This window comes from Gasterosteus aculeatus, chromosome 14, assembly GCF_964276395.1.
Source record: "Gasterosteus aculeatus chromosome 14, fGasAcu3.hap1.1, whole genome shotgun sequence".
In the NCBI taxonomy this organism is placed as follows: domain Eukaryota; kingdom Metazoa; phylum Chordata; class Actinopteri; order Perciformes; family Gasterosteidae; genus Gasterosteus; species Gasterosteus aculeatus.
The window spans coordinates 12,710,025-12,725,244 of NC_135702.1; the positions used below are offsets into that span (position 1 = coordinate 12,710,025).

General features: G+C 45.2%; 2 protein-coding genes across 4 annotated transcripts; both read right to left on the reverse strand.

Annotated features, from left to right (window-relative positions):
* Window positions 1–3,704: 3,704 nt before the first annotated feature.
* Window positions 3,705–5,432, reverse strand: LOC144388236 (uncharacterized). Its single transcript, XM_078088235.1, has one exon. The coding sequence runs from the start codon at window positions 5,334–5,336 to the stop codon at window positions 4,536–4,538; it is 801 nt and encodes a 266-aa protein (XP_077944361.1). The 5' UTR covers window positions 5,337–5,432; the 3' UTR covers window positions 3,705–4,535.
* Window positions 5,433–6,091: 659 nt separating this feature from the next.
* Window positions 6,092–13,904, reverse strand: LOC120831891 (cholesterol 7-desaturase nvd). 3 transcript variants are annotated; one of them, XM_078088231.1, is made up of 7 exons: window positions 13,242–13,904; window positions 10,507–10,695; window positions 9,767–9,945; window positions 9,215–9,340; window positions 8,994–9,113; window positions 8,525–8,701; window positions 6,092–7,695 (listed from the first exon to the last, which is right to left on the reverse strand). In XM_078088231.1, the coding sequence occupies exons 1-7, from the start codon at window positions 13,459–13,461 to the stop codon at window positions 7,534–7,536; spliced, it is 1,173 nt and encodes a 390-aa protein (XP_077944357.1). In that variant the 5' UTR covers window positions 13,462–13,904; the 3' UTR covers window positions 6,092–7,533. The 3 variants fall into 3 exon arrangements, with proteins under 3 accessions (XP_077944357.1, XP_040053704.2, XP_077944358.1); XM_040197770.2 differs by having other exon boundaries at window positions 13,220–13,904; XM_078088232.1 differs by lacking the exon at window positions 8,525–8,701 and having other exon boundaries at window positions 13,220–13,904.
* Between the last annotated feature and the right edge of the window lie 1,316 nt (window positions 13,905–15,220).

The following is a 15,220-nucleotide window of genomic DNA, read 5'->3' on the forward strand; positions in this document are numbered from 1 at the left end:
ACAGTGCTCTGAATTATAAATTGCACAACATTGGTTTCTCTCCGTGCTGATAAATTAATTAAAAGGCTTAGGAAATCAACCGTCATCAGCTGCTGGCTGTCTGCTTTAATGAGCTTCTCTCAAATGTGATTTGTTGAGGGATACGAGTATATGTATGTGCAGCAGACTTTAGCTACTAACATTATTTCAACATCTTCCTGCAAGAAACCAATTCTGCACAATACAAACTACATTTTGATGATTCTACATAAGTGATAAAAGGGATACAAAAATATAATTTTAAAGCAATACATGATGGATGCTAAAAGTGCTGAAGCAACATGAAAAATGTGTGAACTCAGACTGGCTTTTCAGATGAACACACACCGTCCCTCTGGAGAAACGTCCACTCTCAGACACTCTTGTCCTCATCCTCACATCCCAGAGCCGCACAGCACATTGCCTTCAGAAGGCCCAATGGGACGAGACAAGGCTCCCCTCCGCCCTCCAAAACCGCTGAAAATAAAAGTTAAATGAACGCCGTTGAACAGGGCACCTAATGATTCCCCTCCCAGGCACTGCCCGCCTGCCACGGCCTGTTTGTTATCTCACCACCTATTGGATGGCCCCGATGGCGCGCTAGCCCCTCATTAAGTGAGGTTATGAAGCCATCCTCAGCCTCTCCCCCTGCCCACCGCTCCACCACTCACACATCAATAACGGCACCAATCTGCTATGCAGTCATTACGTAAGACGTTTGCCGGAGGAGCGACGCAGCGCAGGAGTCCTACAAAGATGCTGCAGCTCAGTCTGTCTCTGGCACACAAAGATGATCGCAGGCTTTACATTTCAGTAATCCACAAGAACACGCTGGTGCTGCCGCCCACACATTGCAATACAGACTCACAGGCCACCCACTTGGTCCTCTGCAGGGCTAGAAGAGGGACATGTATGTTTGTTGTGTGGCCCATTAAATCAAGATAAATGAAACATGGATGGAGGAGACTGGAGAGTCGCATTGAAGGAGACTGATCTTAATGGCTCAACTCAGTTCAAAGCAAACTGGTCAAAGATGGAGCTCGATGAGATTCTATTCATCCCACTTGCAATCAGCATCTCCAGGAAAGTGAAGAGTTTATGAAATCCAGTCAGAGCTCGGATCACTTGCTTCTCAGTTTACTTAATGTGTGCAACATTGGTGGGTTTTTGGAGCATTTATCGCCTCTTCCTGCCGTTACAAATGGCCCATTGAAAAGTTAAACACCCTGCTCCAATAACTACTCCAGCTGGTGCATCTTCATTGGCTTTGCAGCGCAAGCATCACTGTACATTTGACTTGATAATGAAAATAAAAGTGTGGTTTCCACCTAGTTTATGCTCGGCAAGGACCAAACGTTTTGGGTGTGCACTCCTTACGCTGTATATAAGGACTTTTTATTTTTCTGCCACGGTAAAATAAAAAATATTTTGAAAATTTGATTTGATTTCAGAATATGTTTTCCCTTCATTTTTATTTAGTTAATTTGTAAGAGCCATTTTGTTATTGTTCTGTTGTTTAAGCTGCCACCACTGGGTGGCGTTGGGCACTGGTTTAATTAGGCCTCAAGGTCCATAGAATCAGGAGGATTATCTGCCGCAGGTGTTGGTGTTTGGGAAGCAAACAGCCTTTTGACCGTGACGTGGAAGAATGTAGGAAAACCCCTGAGGATAGTTTAAAGGTGTGTTGGAAACCAGTGGTCAAAGTATTATGTTCATTTAGAGGAGGAGAAGATGGATGAAGACAAAGGATGTGATCTGTCTTGTCTGTTTATGTATGAAGAACAAAAAATTACTATCAAAGACTTCTCAGGGTTTATTTCACGCACAAAACAACAAACACCAACCAAGGTGACTTTATTTTTCACAGGCACAAGGGTCACTATAGTATTAAAAAATAAATGAATATCAAGATCATCAATGGACACAAAATCTATTCATATTAACAGAATTACTTTAGTAGGTTATTTTACCATTTAAATTTAAAAGTCTAACTAATGGCATATAAGAGAAAAGTACTAGTGATTTTCATGAAATTCATTTTTGTTGCCATGGTAACAACACTGGTTTTGCAGCACATCAAATGAAAAGATGATTTTTTTATGTGTTCTAACCTTCATCTTAATAGAACATGGTGACATGGCCTCTGAAGAAAGATAAAGCATCTCATTACAATCCAATTTTAAATCCCTTTATTCTAAGTGGTCCAAAGAGCCTTTCATATAAGACTCACTGTCAGAAACACACAAGTGGGAGCAGACAGAATGTCCTGGTTGAACTGCGACATGCTTTAGCGCTCAGCACGAACGCAGCGCATCTGTCTGCAAACTGCGTGTCTTCAGCTCTTCGTGTTGCTCTTTCTGTCAGATGAGAGCGTTTTGCCAAACACATTTACTGTGACCTGAATGTGTCCCGAGTTGCATATATAATAACATATACACACACACACACACACACACACACACACACACACACACACACATATGTGGGCCTGCAAAGGTAACTGAATATATGCTCGTCACTTTGGAGCTGAGGCACAAGGAGGTTGGACGCCCACGTTATCTGAGCCGAGCCAGAAGCCAAATAGGTCATGCTGTGCCAGTGCGTTGACACAAACAGAGTCTTGGAAATGAATTGCCTCTATGACTCATCTGCAGACGGATGGCTGCCTATCTGATGTGTTTCTCATGTAGCCCCGCATACATTATAGATGTTTAAGCCCCCTCAGTGCTCTCTTGCTTGCTTGTCCCGAGCTGAAGTATTCATGCTGCAGAGAGCACAAATAATCCTCCCGATTTCAGAGTCCCAACTAACTTGCCGCAATGCCCAGTAGGAGGAGGGGGGGGGAGGGGGGAGGGTAGAGGGGAGGTGCAGGCCTGATCCATTCAGATTCATTTCAAAGTTCACATTAGAGGCCTTTCGCATCCAAATCTCTTTGTAATTGAGATAGTCGACTGGGTCCGGAGACGAACACAGCGTTGATTCTGTTATACAAATAACATTTATATTCTTATTACACCTATATGCTTTATTCTTTATAAGTGAAGCACTTTATAAATATTATTATTCCTAAATCCTAGGTAGCATTAGACAGATAATGAACCAATTAGTTCACAACCCAAAAATTCATCCATCCATCCTCAAACCGGTTATCTTACTGGAGTCAATCCTAGTTAACTTAACGGGCAAGAAGCCAGAGGCGAGAGGCACGAGGCGAGAGGCACGGGGTAAACCAATCACAGCACCATCCACACCATTCACACTCACATCTACACACCTACGGGCAATGTAGCGTCACAAATTAAGCTGATTCCCAGCGCATGTCTTTGGGAGGAAGCCGGAGTACCTGTAGAGAACCCACGCAGACTCCACACAGAAAGGCCACTGGGCGGAGTCGAACCCCCGACCTTATTGCTGTGAGGCGACAGTGCAAACCACCACCACAACACCAAAATTCCTTTTGGTCGGTCCAACTTTGAAAGTGTTAACACGTTTCTGTTCATTCATGTGTAAATGCTGCACAAATGAATATTTTATCTATATATATTTTTTTGGCCACTTGGGACACAACGGTAGTCTGAGAACAACTTTGACATATTAGCACTTTTAAAGTAGCAACAGAGCAAAGTATCATTCATTTGTGTTGCTGCCCATCTCCTGAATGTAAACCCAGAAAGCAATAATTACTTTAATCCATTGTTTTTATTAAACACTTTGATAAGTGATTGGAAAGCCAAACTTTTAAAAGGCTCATTTCATATGAGTATCCATAGTAACGCATCTATTTAATAGCACAGATACGTAGCGACAAACATTAAACGGCATCGTTAAACAAAAAAAGGACAAAGAAATAAACTGGTTCTTTGATTCCAGCTTTCATTGTGGCCCTCTTTCATTCTCTCTTTGAACGAGTAAAATGTATATAAATTATTAAATTGACGGGCCGAGTCTCCCTCATGCGCAATATGAAAGGAGATCAAGCTAGGGTTTTTCTTTTGCTTAGAATATGGAGCAGCCACAGCTGAGAGCTTCCAGGCTGTTCTGATGAGAAGTAGGTCAATACGAGACCCAGAAAGGGTTTTGATCCAAAGTCAAACCTCCAGTTAAACGTGGCACCAAACCCTACGGGACAAACCAGAGGCGCTCTTCAAAGAACACCAAAGTCAGAGGTGGACTAGCTGAAGAGACTGGCCCTCAGTTTGAGAAATATTACAAAAATGTTGTACTATAAACTTTGTGATGCCAAATATCTCGGATTAGGAATCACGTTTGCTTTTTGCCATCTCCAAATTGGACCTTTTCCAATCATAATATCTACAATAAAAAAAACCTTTACAGGGTCTAAAGGTTAGTCTGGAATATCGATGGCAAATGTCAAATAAGGTTAATAAAACAATGGAACCACAAATTGACTTTGATGGCAGAGTACCTGATGAAGTAAAACATATGTTCCCATAATAACTCATCCATAAAGTCCTTTGCAGAAGTCAAGCCACTGACGATGACCTCCGACCTCTGAGCTAGCTGCTTGTGAAAAGTACGGACAGCAGTATGAGAGGAACCACCATGTACAGGAAGACGCCCAGCAGCAGCAGGAAGAGCAGCAGCAGGGCGGCGATGGTGAAGCAGAGCGAGCGCGACCCGCCGACCAGGCAGGACGGGTACTCGCAGCGTGCGTCTCTGTGCGTGAGCACAGCCACGCAGCACCACGAGGGCTCTGGAACGGCCGGAAATTCGGGGCCGGAACTCACGACGGACGGTGGTCCGGGGTCGTAGAAGCCGCCCCCGTACGACTCCTCCTGCAGCCGTCGGATCTCCCACTGCGGGAACGGGGTGGTCTGTCGGCAGAAGGGGCACTGCAGCCGGCTCGGGTCCTTGGCCCGCCTCATGATGCCGGCCGCGCAGTGGTGGCACAGGACGTGGTTGCAGTGGAGCAAGGTGACCCGGCGGTCTCCGTGCGAGTCGAACAGCTCGCTGCAGATGGGGCACTCGTTCCCGCAGCTGTCACTGCTCAAGCTCCCGACACTTCCGCCGCGGCCCGGCTCGTCCCTGGCAGCCAATTGCAGCTCTGGCGGAACAGATGTCCGCCGGCCGTGCCCATCTGTCGACGTTTCCAATCCGCTTCTGTCACTCTCATCACAAACAGCATCCTGATGTTGGTGCCGGAGCAAAGGCTTAGTGGGCGCGTCGCTCTCGTCTCCATGCTCGCCCCTCGCAGTGCAGAGAGCTCTGACACCGGGCTCCTCTGGAGCTTCCAGGGGCTTTTCCTCCAGTGAAACAAGGGCCTCTTGCTCGCCTGAAATGACTCCCGTTCCGGCCATCCTTCATAACACAAATAGGTTCTGTTTTCCGTCCGGTCCATATGTTTAACACGGCCCTAACAAAAAGCTCAACATGTTAGCCAGACCTACTCTCTGCTCGAGGGAGACAAATGTTGATGTAATGCTTCAGCTCAACAAAGGCAGCACAGTCCTCTACCACCATAAAACCAAGATAAGATAAGCCTATTCACAGATAAGGAGTGCTAAGCAACAATATGAGCCTCAAAGAAGTGCCACTGGCCAAGTAGTACGGTGCATGTTTCATGATTCCACTTGATTGAATGCGCATTCGGTGCCGCGGAGCGCTTTTGCAAGTTGATATGTGCATGAGCGAACACATCAGCGCGAGGGAGACAGATTTATTCTGCATATTTAAATAAACGACACATCTGTAGATTAGCCCAGTACAAAAAAAATCCATTTTAATATTGAGAGGGAGGAGAAGAGGAGGCTTCATCTGGTATTCACGGTGCGTTTTACGGCTGGTTGCTCGCTTTGAACTGTGTCGCCTCTCATGGATGAGCATCCGACAACCGTATGGAAATTAAAAACGTAATTCTATGTCACCAAACACCATCAGCCCCTTCACAGCCACCTGAGGGTTAATGCACACTGCCGTTTAGTAAAGCCTCGCAGCATTAGTCATCAATGATTAAGTCGGTATAACGAGTAGACAATGTGAACTGCGAGGGAACAAAAAGATGTGTTGACACTACATATAGTACATGCAAAGACAGCAACACACACATGAACTAATCATGACAATAGTATTTATTCACAAAAGGTGTATTAGTAGCATTGCCCATTTCTTTTTAGGTAAATGATGTGGCCTGAAATTTAGAGATGTTTTTTAGCAGTGAAGTCGTAGTAAGTCACATTTTATCACATATTTGCAAAAGCCCAGAATAATTTATTTATCTCAGTGTCTCAAGATATTGAAATGAAGGGGAACATTTTTAAGGTTATTCACTTGGGTCGATGGTTTAAAAAAAAATGTTTCTAGATCGTCACGTCACAATGAAAGATTTATCATCTTTGCTCCATTAATCAAACTGACAAATGACAATCATGCATGTTAAAGGAACAGTTTGTGACAGTGTAGATGACCATAAAATCTCCTCAAGCGGCATTAATCAATATTTGTCAACGGATTTAAATGTGAAGGATAAACGGGGTAAAGCCAGCCTGCAGCTTTACTGTTTGGGTTCACCCTCATGCTGTTTGTTCAGCAGCAGGCGGCTGATAAAAATGAACAAGAATGGCCACCACCTCCTCAGCAGGCAGATACAGTCACGGGAATCACATCTGGCAAACACAGTGGAGCAGCTAGAGAGAAGCTTGGTGGAGAGAAAAAGAGCTATGAGCTATGAGGATTGAGGGTGACTGTTGCGCTTCCATTCATCAGGTGGCAGGAGACAGAGCGTGATCTGTTATTGTTTAACTACAGAGACATCCGCGCAAAAGGGCCGGACTTCGACTTCGGTCGATGCGTTACGCCTCTTTTGCTCCCGCTCCGACGTGGTTGGTCAATACTACTCGCACTACAAAGTCTGAAGTATCATGGTTTTTTTTTATGGAGTGGTCCCTGTGTGATCACACGTTAAAAAATGAAAGACTTAAACTCACAGTTTGGAAAATCTATTCATATTTTTTAATAAGCCAAAGTGAGGCAGCAACTGATATCCAATCACGGTATCAGAAATCTCACTGAACTCTAACTAGAAGAAGGTGATTGCATATCAAACACACAGACACAAATCAAAACCGGCTGTAGCAGTCATCCACATCACAGTATGTGGAAATCATCCTATTTTTGCAGACTTCTGTGAAATAAATGGTCTTGACAGCGATACAGCGAGGCGACTGTGGCGTTCCTCGGTGTCGCTGGCTCTGTATATTCGCGCTGGCTCACCAAGATCTCACATGTACGGGCTGAACCGCTCAGTCGGGCGACGTGACGGCTGTCGGCACTTGCGTGTATGAAGCTGGGAAGTCAACATCATCCACTTCGGTAAGACTTCAGTAAGGACGCTATGAGGGCTCGGGTCAGGTTCAGGCTTTCAACAGAGATCCGGCCTGCTTTCTTCCTTTCATATATATCATATTTGACGGTTAAAAAAAAATTCCAGCCTCCCTACTCGGGATCCTCTGATTAATGTCAACCGTGACCTGAGATCATCGCTTCGGTCGGGAGAGGTCAGAAGTCCAAAGTGTCACGCTGGTACTGCAGCTGCGGGCTGTTCTCGCTGTAGAACTGACTGAACCAGCGCCTGTGTTTCTGGATGGCTGAGTCTTCCTTCACCAGGAGAGGCTTGGAGATGTACTTCTTGTTGTTCCAGATCATCACGTCGCGCTCAAACTGGACACAAAAAAGTAAACGGGAGAAGGTCAACGGATAGAGTTTTAAATTAAGATTTCAAATAAGCTGTGAAAAAGAGTATTAATTAACAAACGTCATGTTTGACTTGTTTTAATACCATAAGTTACTTAAATGATAGCAGAATTTAGATGATATGTTATAATTTATGTATGAAGTGTTGATGAAATGTCACTGCACACGGTTGGGGAATCCGCTGCTGAGATTTGGCATTTCAGTACAAACATGTCCTCTGAGATGTTAACGATTTGTGTTGATACCACAAAAGGACTAGATGACCTTATCAAATTATCTTCTGACTGTGTGTTAATTAATTACGGTTATTCACAAAGCATCTTAGCCCATAAAAAAGCTCCTGGTTAAGAATTCTATTGTCCAAGTTCTTGTAAGCTTCTGGTGTTTAGACAGAATTAAACATTTAAATAGAAAGTACTAAATAAACTCGTAATGTAGGCATTTACAATATTTTCTTTGTTTAACCAAAATTGTTGGTCTTTTAAATCCAACTCCACTTATCATTAAGACATCTACTTCTGTCTATTTCAAGACAACTCATTAAGTGTCAGGAAATGTTTTCTTGCTCCGCCACTCAGCTCATTATCAAGTTCAATGAGGGCCATTTACACCTTCTCTGTGACTCTGTGGTGTTACTTCTGGAGGCAATGTGGAGGCAGAATTCATCCAAAGGCAGAGTGAGAGACAAATACACACAGTGATGCCCTCACATCAGAGCAATGCTTCCCTTCAAACTTAACCATGATCCCTGAATGACCACGTGGCAGCGATAGTAGGAGGTGAGAGCGTACTGCACCTGAATGCACTCTGCTCTGAGGACGAATTTGGGCACCAGAGGAGGGATATTAGACTGGTAGAAGATGGTGTGAGAGACCCACTGCAGCAGAGGCTCCACCGGAGTCACACACTGCAAGATGACGCCTCGGCCCAAGAAGCTGTGGTCAAACAGCAGAAACACCACTCCCGGACCCACCTGAAACAAGTGTCCTGTGTTTTACGACCCATCATAGAGAATATGTAATAATCAGTAACCAACGTTGTGTCAATCAGACCAGAACGTTTCATCACAACCGCCTGCTTTAGAGCAACTTCTCCTTCTCCGCATTCAGCGTTAAACTGGGCAGATTAGAGCTTTCAGGGAACACTAATTCATTGGGCAAGATGAAAAGGCCCAGGCTGCACAGTTAGTCACACAATTCCCGGCCTTCGGGCTATGAAGTCCCTCCAAAGACCCGGAGGCCTTGTGGGTGTTGTCTTCGCCGTACCTGTCTGGCCACGACGCGAACGTCCAGCAGAGGACAGTGGCACCCAAACACAGTCAGCGCGTGTTTCACCGACATCTGAGAACAATGCTTGTTGGGCTCCGGCTCCGGTTCCCACTGAACCTTGAATGAGAAACACGCACGCGTCAAAGAGGCTTCAGTGCCATTCGACACAGAGATGCTTTGTTTAAAATGAATACATTCTGTACCATTCTAAATTTTACCTTCCAGTCATGGCGCAGAAATTCCCAGGCCCTGCTGTTGGTGTAGCGCAGATCTACACCGCTGGTAATAGCCGGCGTGTGCAGGTGAGCCAGGTGAGCGATGTCCGCTGCATTTTCAGGAATCTCCTGCAGGGGACAGAGGTCACCATCACGGGTTAGTCAATTGTGTTTAAGGTTTGGTAATAAAAATCTCTCCTCTGCATGGCGAGGTAGATACCGACTCTGAGTGTGACTAAAGGTAAGGAGCCGGCAGCAGCAGCATTGAGGGACGATATTCAAATGTTTACTGTTACCCGTGGTTCTTTTTATCATTCTAGGTTGTTTTGGTGTGAGTCGTCTATAGTTTGGAGATGTCAGCCATTTAGAGGTCTGATTTATTTTGGACATAATGGGACTAAATGGCGTTCGGCTCGTGTTGCTGAAAGCAACAAAGAAGAAGAAAAACTCAAACTCAGCAGTTTCTCCAGAAAGGATGAGCCTGTTACCTCAGGGAAAGAGATAGCTTTTCATCTTAGAACCAACTAAAAACATCTTGATGCTGTATACACTTACCTCTATGTGAGCGTTGATGAAATGTTCCGTTCTCCCCCGATAGACCCACTCGCCCGTTGTGATTTCCGGCTGCTCCGGGATGGTCCACCGAGGGTCTTCTCCGTCACAGTGAAACCAAACCAGGATCTGCCCGTTGACCTCACAGCTGGGCCAGCAGCGCACTTTGGCAAACTCCGGCACTGAATGACAGATGAGACCAAATTGTGTCTTTGGACAGTCCACTTCCTACACTGGTGGGTATCAGGATTCACCGCTGTCCATCCATGCAAATGGACGTCAACTAATGCTGGTCGATTGACATTTGGAAAGGGAACTTTAATGAATCCAAAGTCAGTTTATGAAGTGATCATATTCTTCCCAGAGGAATGAAATCTTCAATGCTACACAAAAAATATCAGCATCTCTTGCGCCACCACACTGAACAAAATGTTAGTGTTAAACATCAGATATGTCACAGGAGAACCTGTAGCACCACCCTGAGGACAGTTTGTGTTTGACTGACTCCAAGATATCTCCATCTTGTTTGTTCCACTTTTCATTAGCCAGGCTTTGGACTTTTTGTCTTTTTTAGAAACAGTAGCTGTAAAACTTTTTTTTTCAGTTCTCCAACCTTAGCCTTCCGCCTGAGGTTCTCAAATGAAGTAAACATTTTATAGTTGCGTTGTCTATCCAGCAATAATAATGAATTAATAAATAATCAAATTAATAAAAGATCCTTGGAAACCACCCCCAGTCCATACCTTTTTCTGCATAGGGGATCCTCACGCATTTTCCATCGTTTCCCCGAAACTGCCATCCATGAAATGGACATTCTATGCAGCCACCCACCACTCGTCCCCCCACAGCCAAGTTGGCCCCGAGGTGGGGGCAGTAGGCATCCACCACGTAGGCCGTCCCATCCTGGCCCCGAAACACTGCCACCTGCTCACCTGTAGGACCATCATCATCATTTTCATGAATGAGCTGCCAGTTTGGAAAGATTGATGTCTCCACTAACAAATATATGCACAAATAAAATGTGTTCGTAAGTGTGAAGCTAAGCATGCAGCAACCCCGCATGCAGAATAGAATTCTTTTAATGTGAAGCTGCACCGTGAGCAGTTATTCCTGCAGCCACTGACAGATGTGTCACTTTGTAGCTGTAATGACGTTGACTTGCAAACAAGCTGGAGCTTCTGTTGCTAAATGAAGAAGGCTGCCACAAACAAGCTCATGAACATTGACTTCCAAACATTTAATTCAGAGAACATCCAGACTAAATTAAATGCTGATGATGTTCTCTTCCATATGTTGGCAATTTAAAATTCAGCGTTTCACCAATAAAACCCACGTGGGTAGAATTTGAATGTGATTTTCTTTTTTTTTAATCACTGCTGTGCACCGCTCCTTTGTTTCGCTGTCCAAATGTTTTTTGCAAAGGATGAGCAGCATTAAGTCAAGGCGTCCCTGCAGGAACCCACTTTGCATGGTACCTCTCTGGTCTAGCCTGCAGTGTTCAGATTACTCCCAGATTAGCACAGCCTCGGTGACCTGCAGTAACACCGAGCCAGCTGATCTGAGGAGGGCTGCACAGCACTGCACAGCCGCGCGGGGGGGAAAAGGACAAACTAGGCGGAATTCAATATGTGATGGAAATGGATGACGGCAGAGAAAAGTTTGGAGCGAGACGTTGCAGTCGTCTGCAGCAGGATGCAGATCCTGAAGGGAGTTGCTGTGATGGCTTCTACAGAAAACACAGCGAAAACAACTCGTGCTGAACGAGAAGGGGGGGGGGGGGGGGGGGGATTCTGTCTGTATATTAAGTGTCATTGAGAGAATGGCATTCAGGTCCTCTGAGGAAGGACACGCTGGGGCTTTCTGTCAAATCTGATAATGAGAACAACATGTGAACATGACTAAGAGCAAGTGCGGCAGTTTGTTCCTGAGGTGGAATTGGTATGAAATTGATTGGTATGAAATGGAATTGGTAATTGATCATGGATTCCCTCATCCTTTGTCTCTTATCTATATTATTTTATTATGTTTTTATAAATTCAATAGTCAAAACAAGCTGGGAATATTATCTAACTTGTATTTGCGGATTTTCTCTTTAAGAGCAGGTTTCTCTGGTGGATGTCCGTTTCAGGCTGAAAGCCTTTCATGCAGTTTATTCATTCATGGCGGGTGACCGGAAACATGAAAGCGCCACACGCTCTTTGAAACCTTTTTGAACTCAAAGAACTTGTGAAGAGATGAAACAATTTTCCGCATATCAACATGAGAATAAAAGATCTAAAATGGAATCACACGGAAATAAACAGCCATATGAAATCAATAGAAACCCGACAACAGTGCTGCTACAAATCACAGTGAAGCAGACATGAAATATTAAAAACTGTGAATGATGAGAACTCATTCATGAGAGATTGGACGTCAGATTCTCAAAAACGCTAAGACCAATAGAGCAGCTAATTCTATGAAATTCATCAATAATAGGAAAATTGTGTACACTTAGATGTACATTGTGGTTTTGCCTTCAGTAAAATGCTATGCACAAGACATTTGAAAGCATCGCTTTAGCTCTAGAAATGTCTAATTTCACTATTTTACAAAACATTTTATAATAAGAAACTTTAATCAGCTAAATGATTCATCAGGCGATTAAATTATAATGCAAATAACCATTAGCTGCAACTTGAGAAAAATGTTTTCCTAATTCAATATTTTTATGGTATGAAGGTGTCATGGAGACAGAAGGACACCTCTGTCTCCATGACACCTTCATACCAAACAGCTTAAAGCTCAATTGGCCCAAAACAATGACTTTTTGTTTATCAAGGACAAAGTGTTACTAAGCACCCTGGTTGCTGATCTACTCAAGTCAACATGTCATTGTGTTTCTAAAGTATGAAACAACTTTGAAATATGAGCTTGTCTCTCCAGGCGTCTCAACTTCGTAACACTGTTTCCCGAGAGCTTAAACATCTGTGGCAAGTCAAAAGTGCTTCATTTAAATAAACACTTTAAGAAGAATTGCCAATTGTGCCGCACACAATATAGGCACTGGATCACAATTCATGCGTATCTAAGATCATTAAAGAAATAACAGTTTGATGTCCTCAGTGCAGCGAAGAGCTATTTTGTTTGTGTTAGATGTGTGGTTTTTTTAGTTTGCATATGACTTTTTGTAAACTCTGTCATGTTGTCATTTCTTACTGCGTGGCTCTAAAGGGACATCATGATTCTGATGATGCAGTGTCCGCATCTTTCCCCGGGCCCACTGGAATATTGGCAAATGTGGGGCCTGAATAATACACCTAATATTTGTTTCAAAATAAAATACAACTTCTCATTGCTACTGGTGTCTATCCATGTTTTAGTAGTACTTTAAAACACCCTATAACCCCGTGGCAGCTGGTACGTTAGTTGTGCTTAAGTAGCACCGTTAATGCATCCACCTGTAATTAAACATACCGAGAACAGAAACACTTTTGACCTCGCCAATCTGGAGCCTGCGCGAGTCCAGGACGCGGTACCAGCCGTTCGGAAAGACGGGGGGCAGCTCTCCGGTTTTCCTCCTGCGGCGGACCTCGTTGGCCGCCTGCGCTCTGGAGCGACCGTCCTCGGCGATGTACCCCACGTCGTCGGGCCCCCGCAACACCTCCAGGGGACCGAAGAGCAGACCGTGCAGCCAGCCCAAGGCGAGCAGGGAGCATCCGGCGATGACGCAGATCACAGCCCGCGCGAGCAGCCCGGAGTCTCTCCAAACCGGGGGCCCGTTGCGCGCGGAGTCCAGCGGGTCTCCGCTCTGCACCAGAAGCATCACAGCTACTCCCAGTCCAATAACGACAGCCACTTTCCTATTGGACATGCTCGTAATGTCTAGCGGGTCTCTGCGGTGTCCCTTCCTCTTGCGGTTAGTTTATCGTGAGCAATCGGCATGACATCCAAATGTCGCCAGGGAGACGAGGAGACACTTTGTGGGATCCTTGGACTGACTATAGCAACGGGCAGAAGTTTTATTTGGAGCCCCCCCCCCTGTTTGTCTCTGATGGTATCAGTCGAGTTACCTGGATTTAGTTTACCTAATGAGATTACACTAGGATCGGATCAGATCATTCGGGCTGCACATGTTTTCAGAATAAAAGCACCAAGATGATCTTTGATTCTGCGGTCTTCGTCCACACAGTCATTCTTTCAGACAGCATAAGCACAGCACATTACAGACTGTCAGCGGCCGAGGTTTCTTAAAAACTAAAAGTGTTGCAAACAACGCCACCTAGGTAAAAGCCCTAGGAACTCTAAATAATTAAAAACAAAGGTTCGTTTGTTTGGAGGGGAGCAGTAAAACAATGACCCAAGAGGAGACAGGGGCGGAAATACGACTAAAAAATATTTATTTTAATACAAAGGTTAAAATATATAAAAGGGAGCTAAAATAGGCCGTCCAGGGTCATCACCACAGCAGGAGCGAAGTCCTGCGCGTCCCTAGTCCACTGGTGTGGACGTCTGACTGCCAGTCGTCCTCTGCTGCTGCTGCTGCTGCTGCTGGTGGTGGTGGTGAGTCTGCTCCTGGCCTCCGCTGCTGCTGCTGCTGCTGCTGCTGCTGCTGCTGCTGGTGGTGGTGGTGAGTCTGCTCCTGGCCTCCGCTGCTGCTGCTGCTGCTGCTTCTGGTGGTGCGTCTGCTGCTGCTGCTGCTGGTGGTGGTGGTGGTGGTGGTGAGTCTGCTCCTGGCCTCCGCTGCTGCTGCTGCTGCTGCTTCTGGTGGTGCGTCTGCTGCTGCTGCTGGTGGTTGGGGTTGTTGGTGAGTCTGCTCCTGGCCTCCGCTGCTGCTGCTGCTGCTGCTGCTTCTGGTGGTGCGTCTGCTGCTGGTGGTGGTACCTCTGCTTCTGCCTTTCTTTCCTTGCTCCTTCTCTCGTGTCTCGTTTCTTCCCGGCTCTCCTTGTTGCTCCCCGGCTCTCCTTGTTGCTCTCCTTGTTGCTCCCCTGCTCCCCTGCTCCCCTTTCCAGTTTCGCCCTGTTTCTCTCCTGTGCCAGTCTTCTGTCTTCCTGCTTAAAAAGAGAAAGTCCTGCCCCTGGCCTTTCCCCATTGGTCCATTTGCCATATGCCACTAATTGCTAATGAGTTGGGGACGATTGTCAATTGAGGACACAACTCAAACAAAACTCAAAGCAGATTATAAATTGTCCAGCATGCAATCACAAAACAACAAGTCATAGAAACATGCAATCATAAAATAACAAACTGTAAAAACATGCAACAACAAATCAATAAAACATGCAATCAATAAAATATGCAATCAATTGTGCATGCAATCAATGGTCCCCAATCGTCCACCCAGTGACACTACCACCGTTTTAATCAAACACAACGGCCTGATTCATCAGCGCTATCAAACCCAAAGAACACAACAATCTCCTGTATTTAATGGAGAGTTCAATCACATGTAGTCTGTCAAACCTAATGGCCACCTTT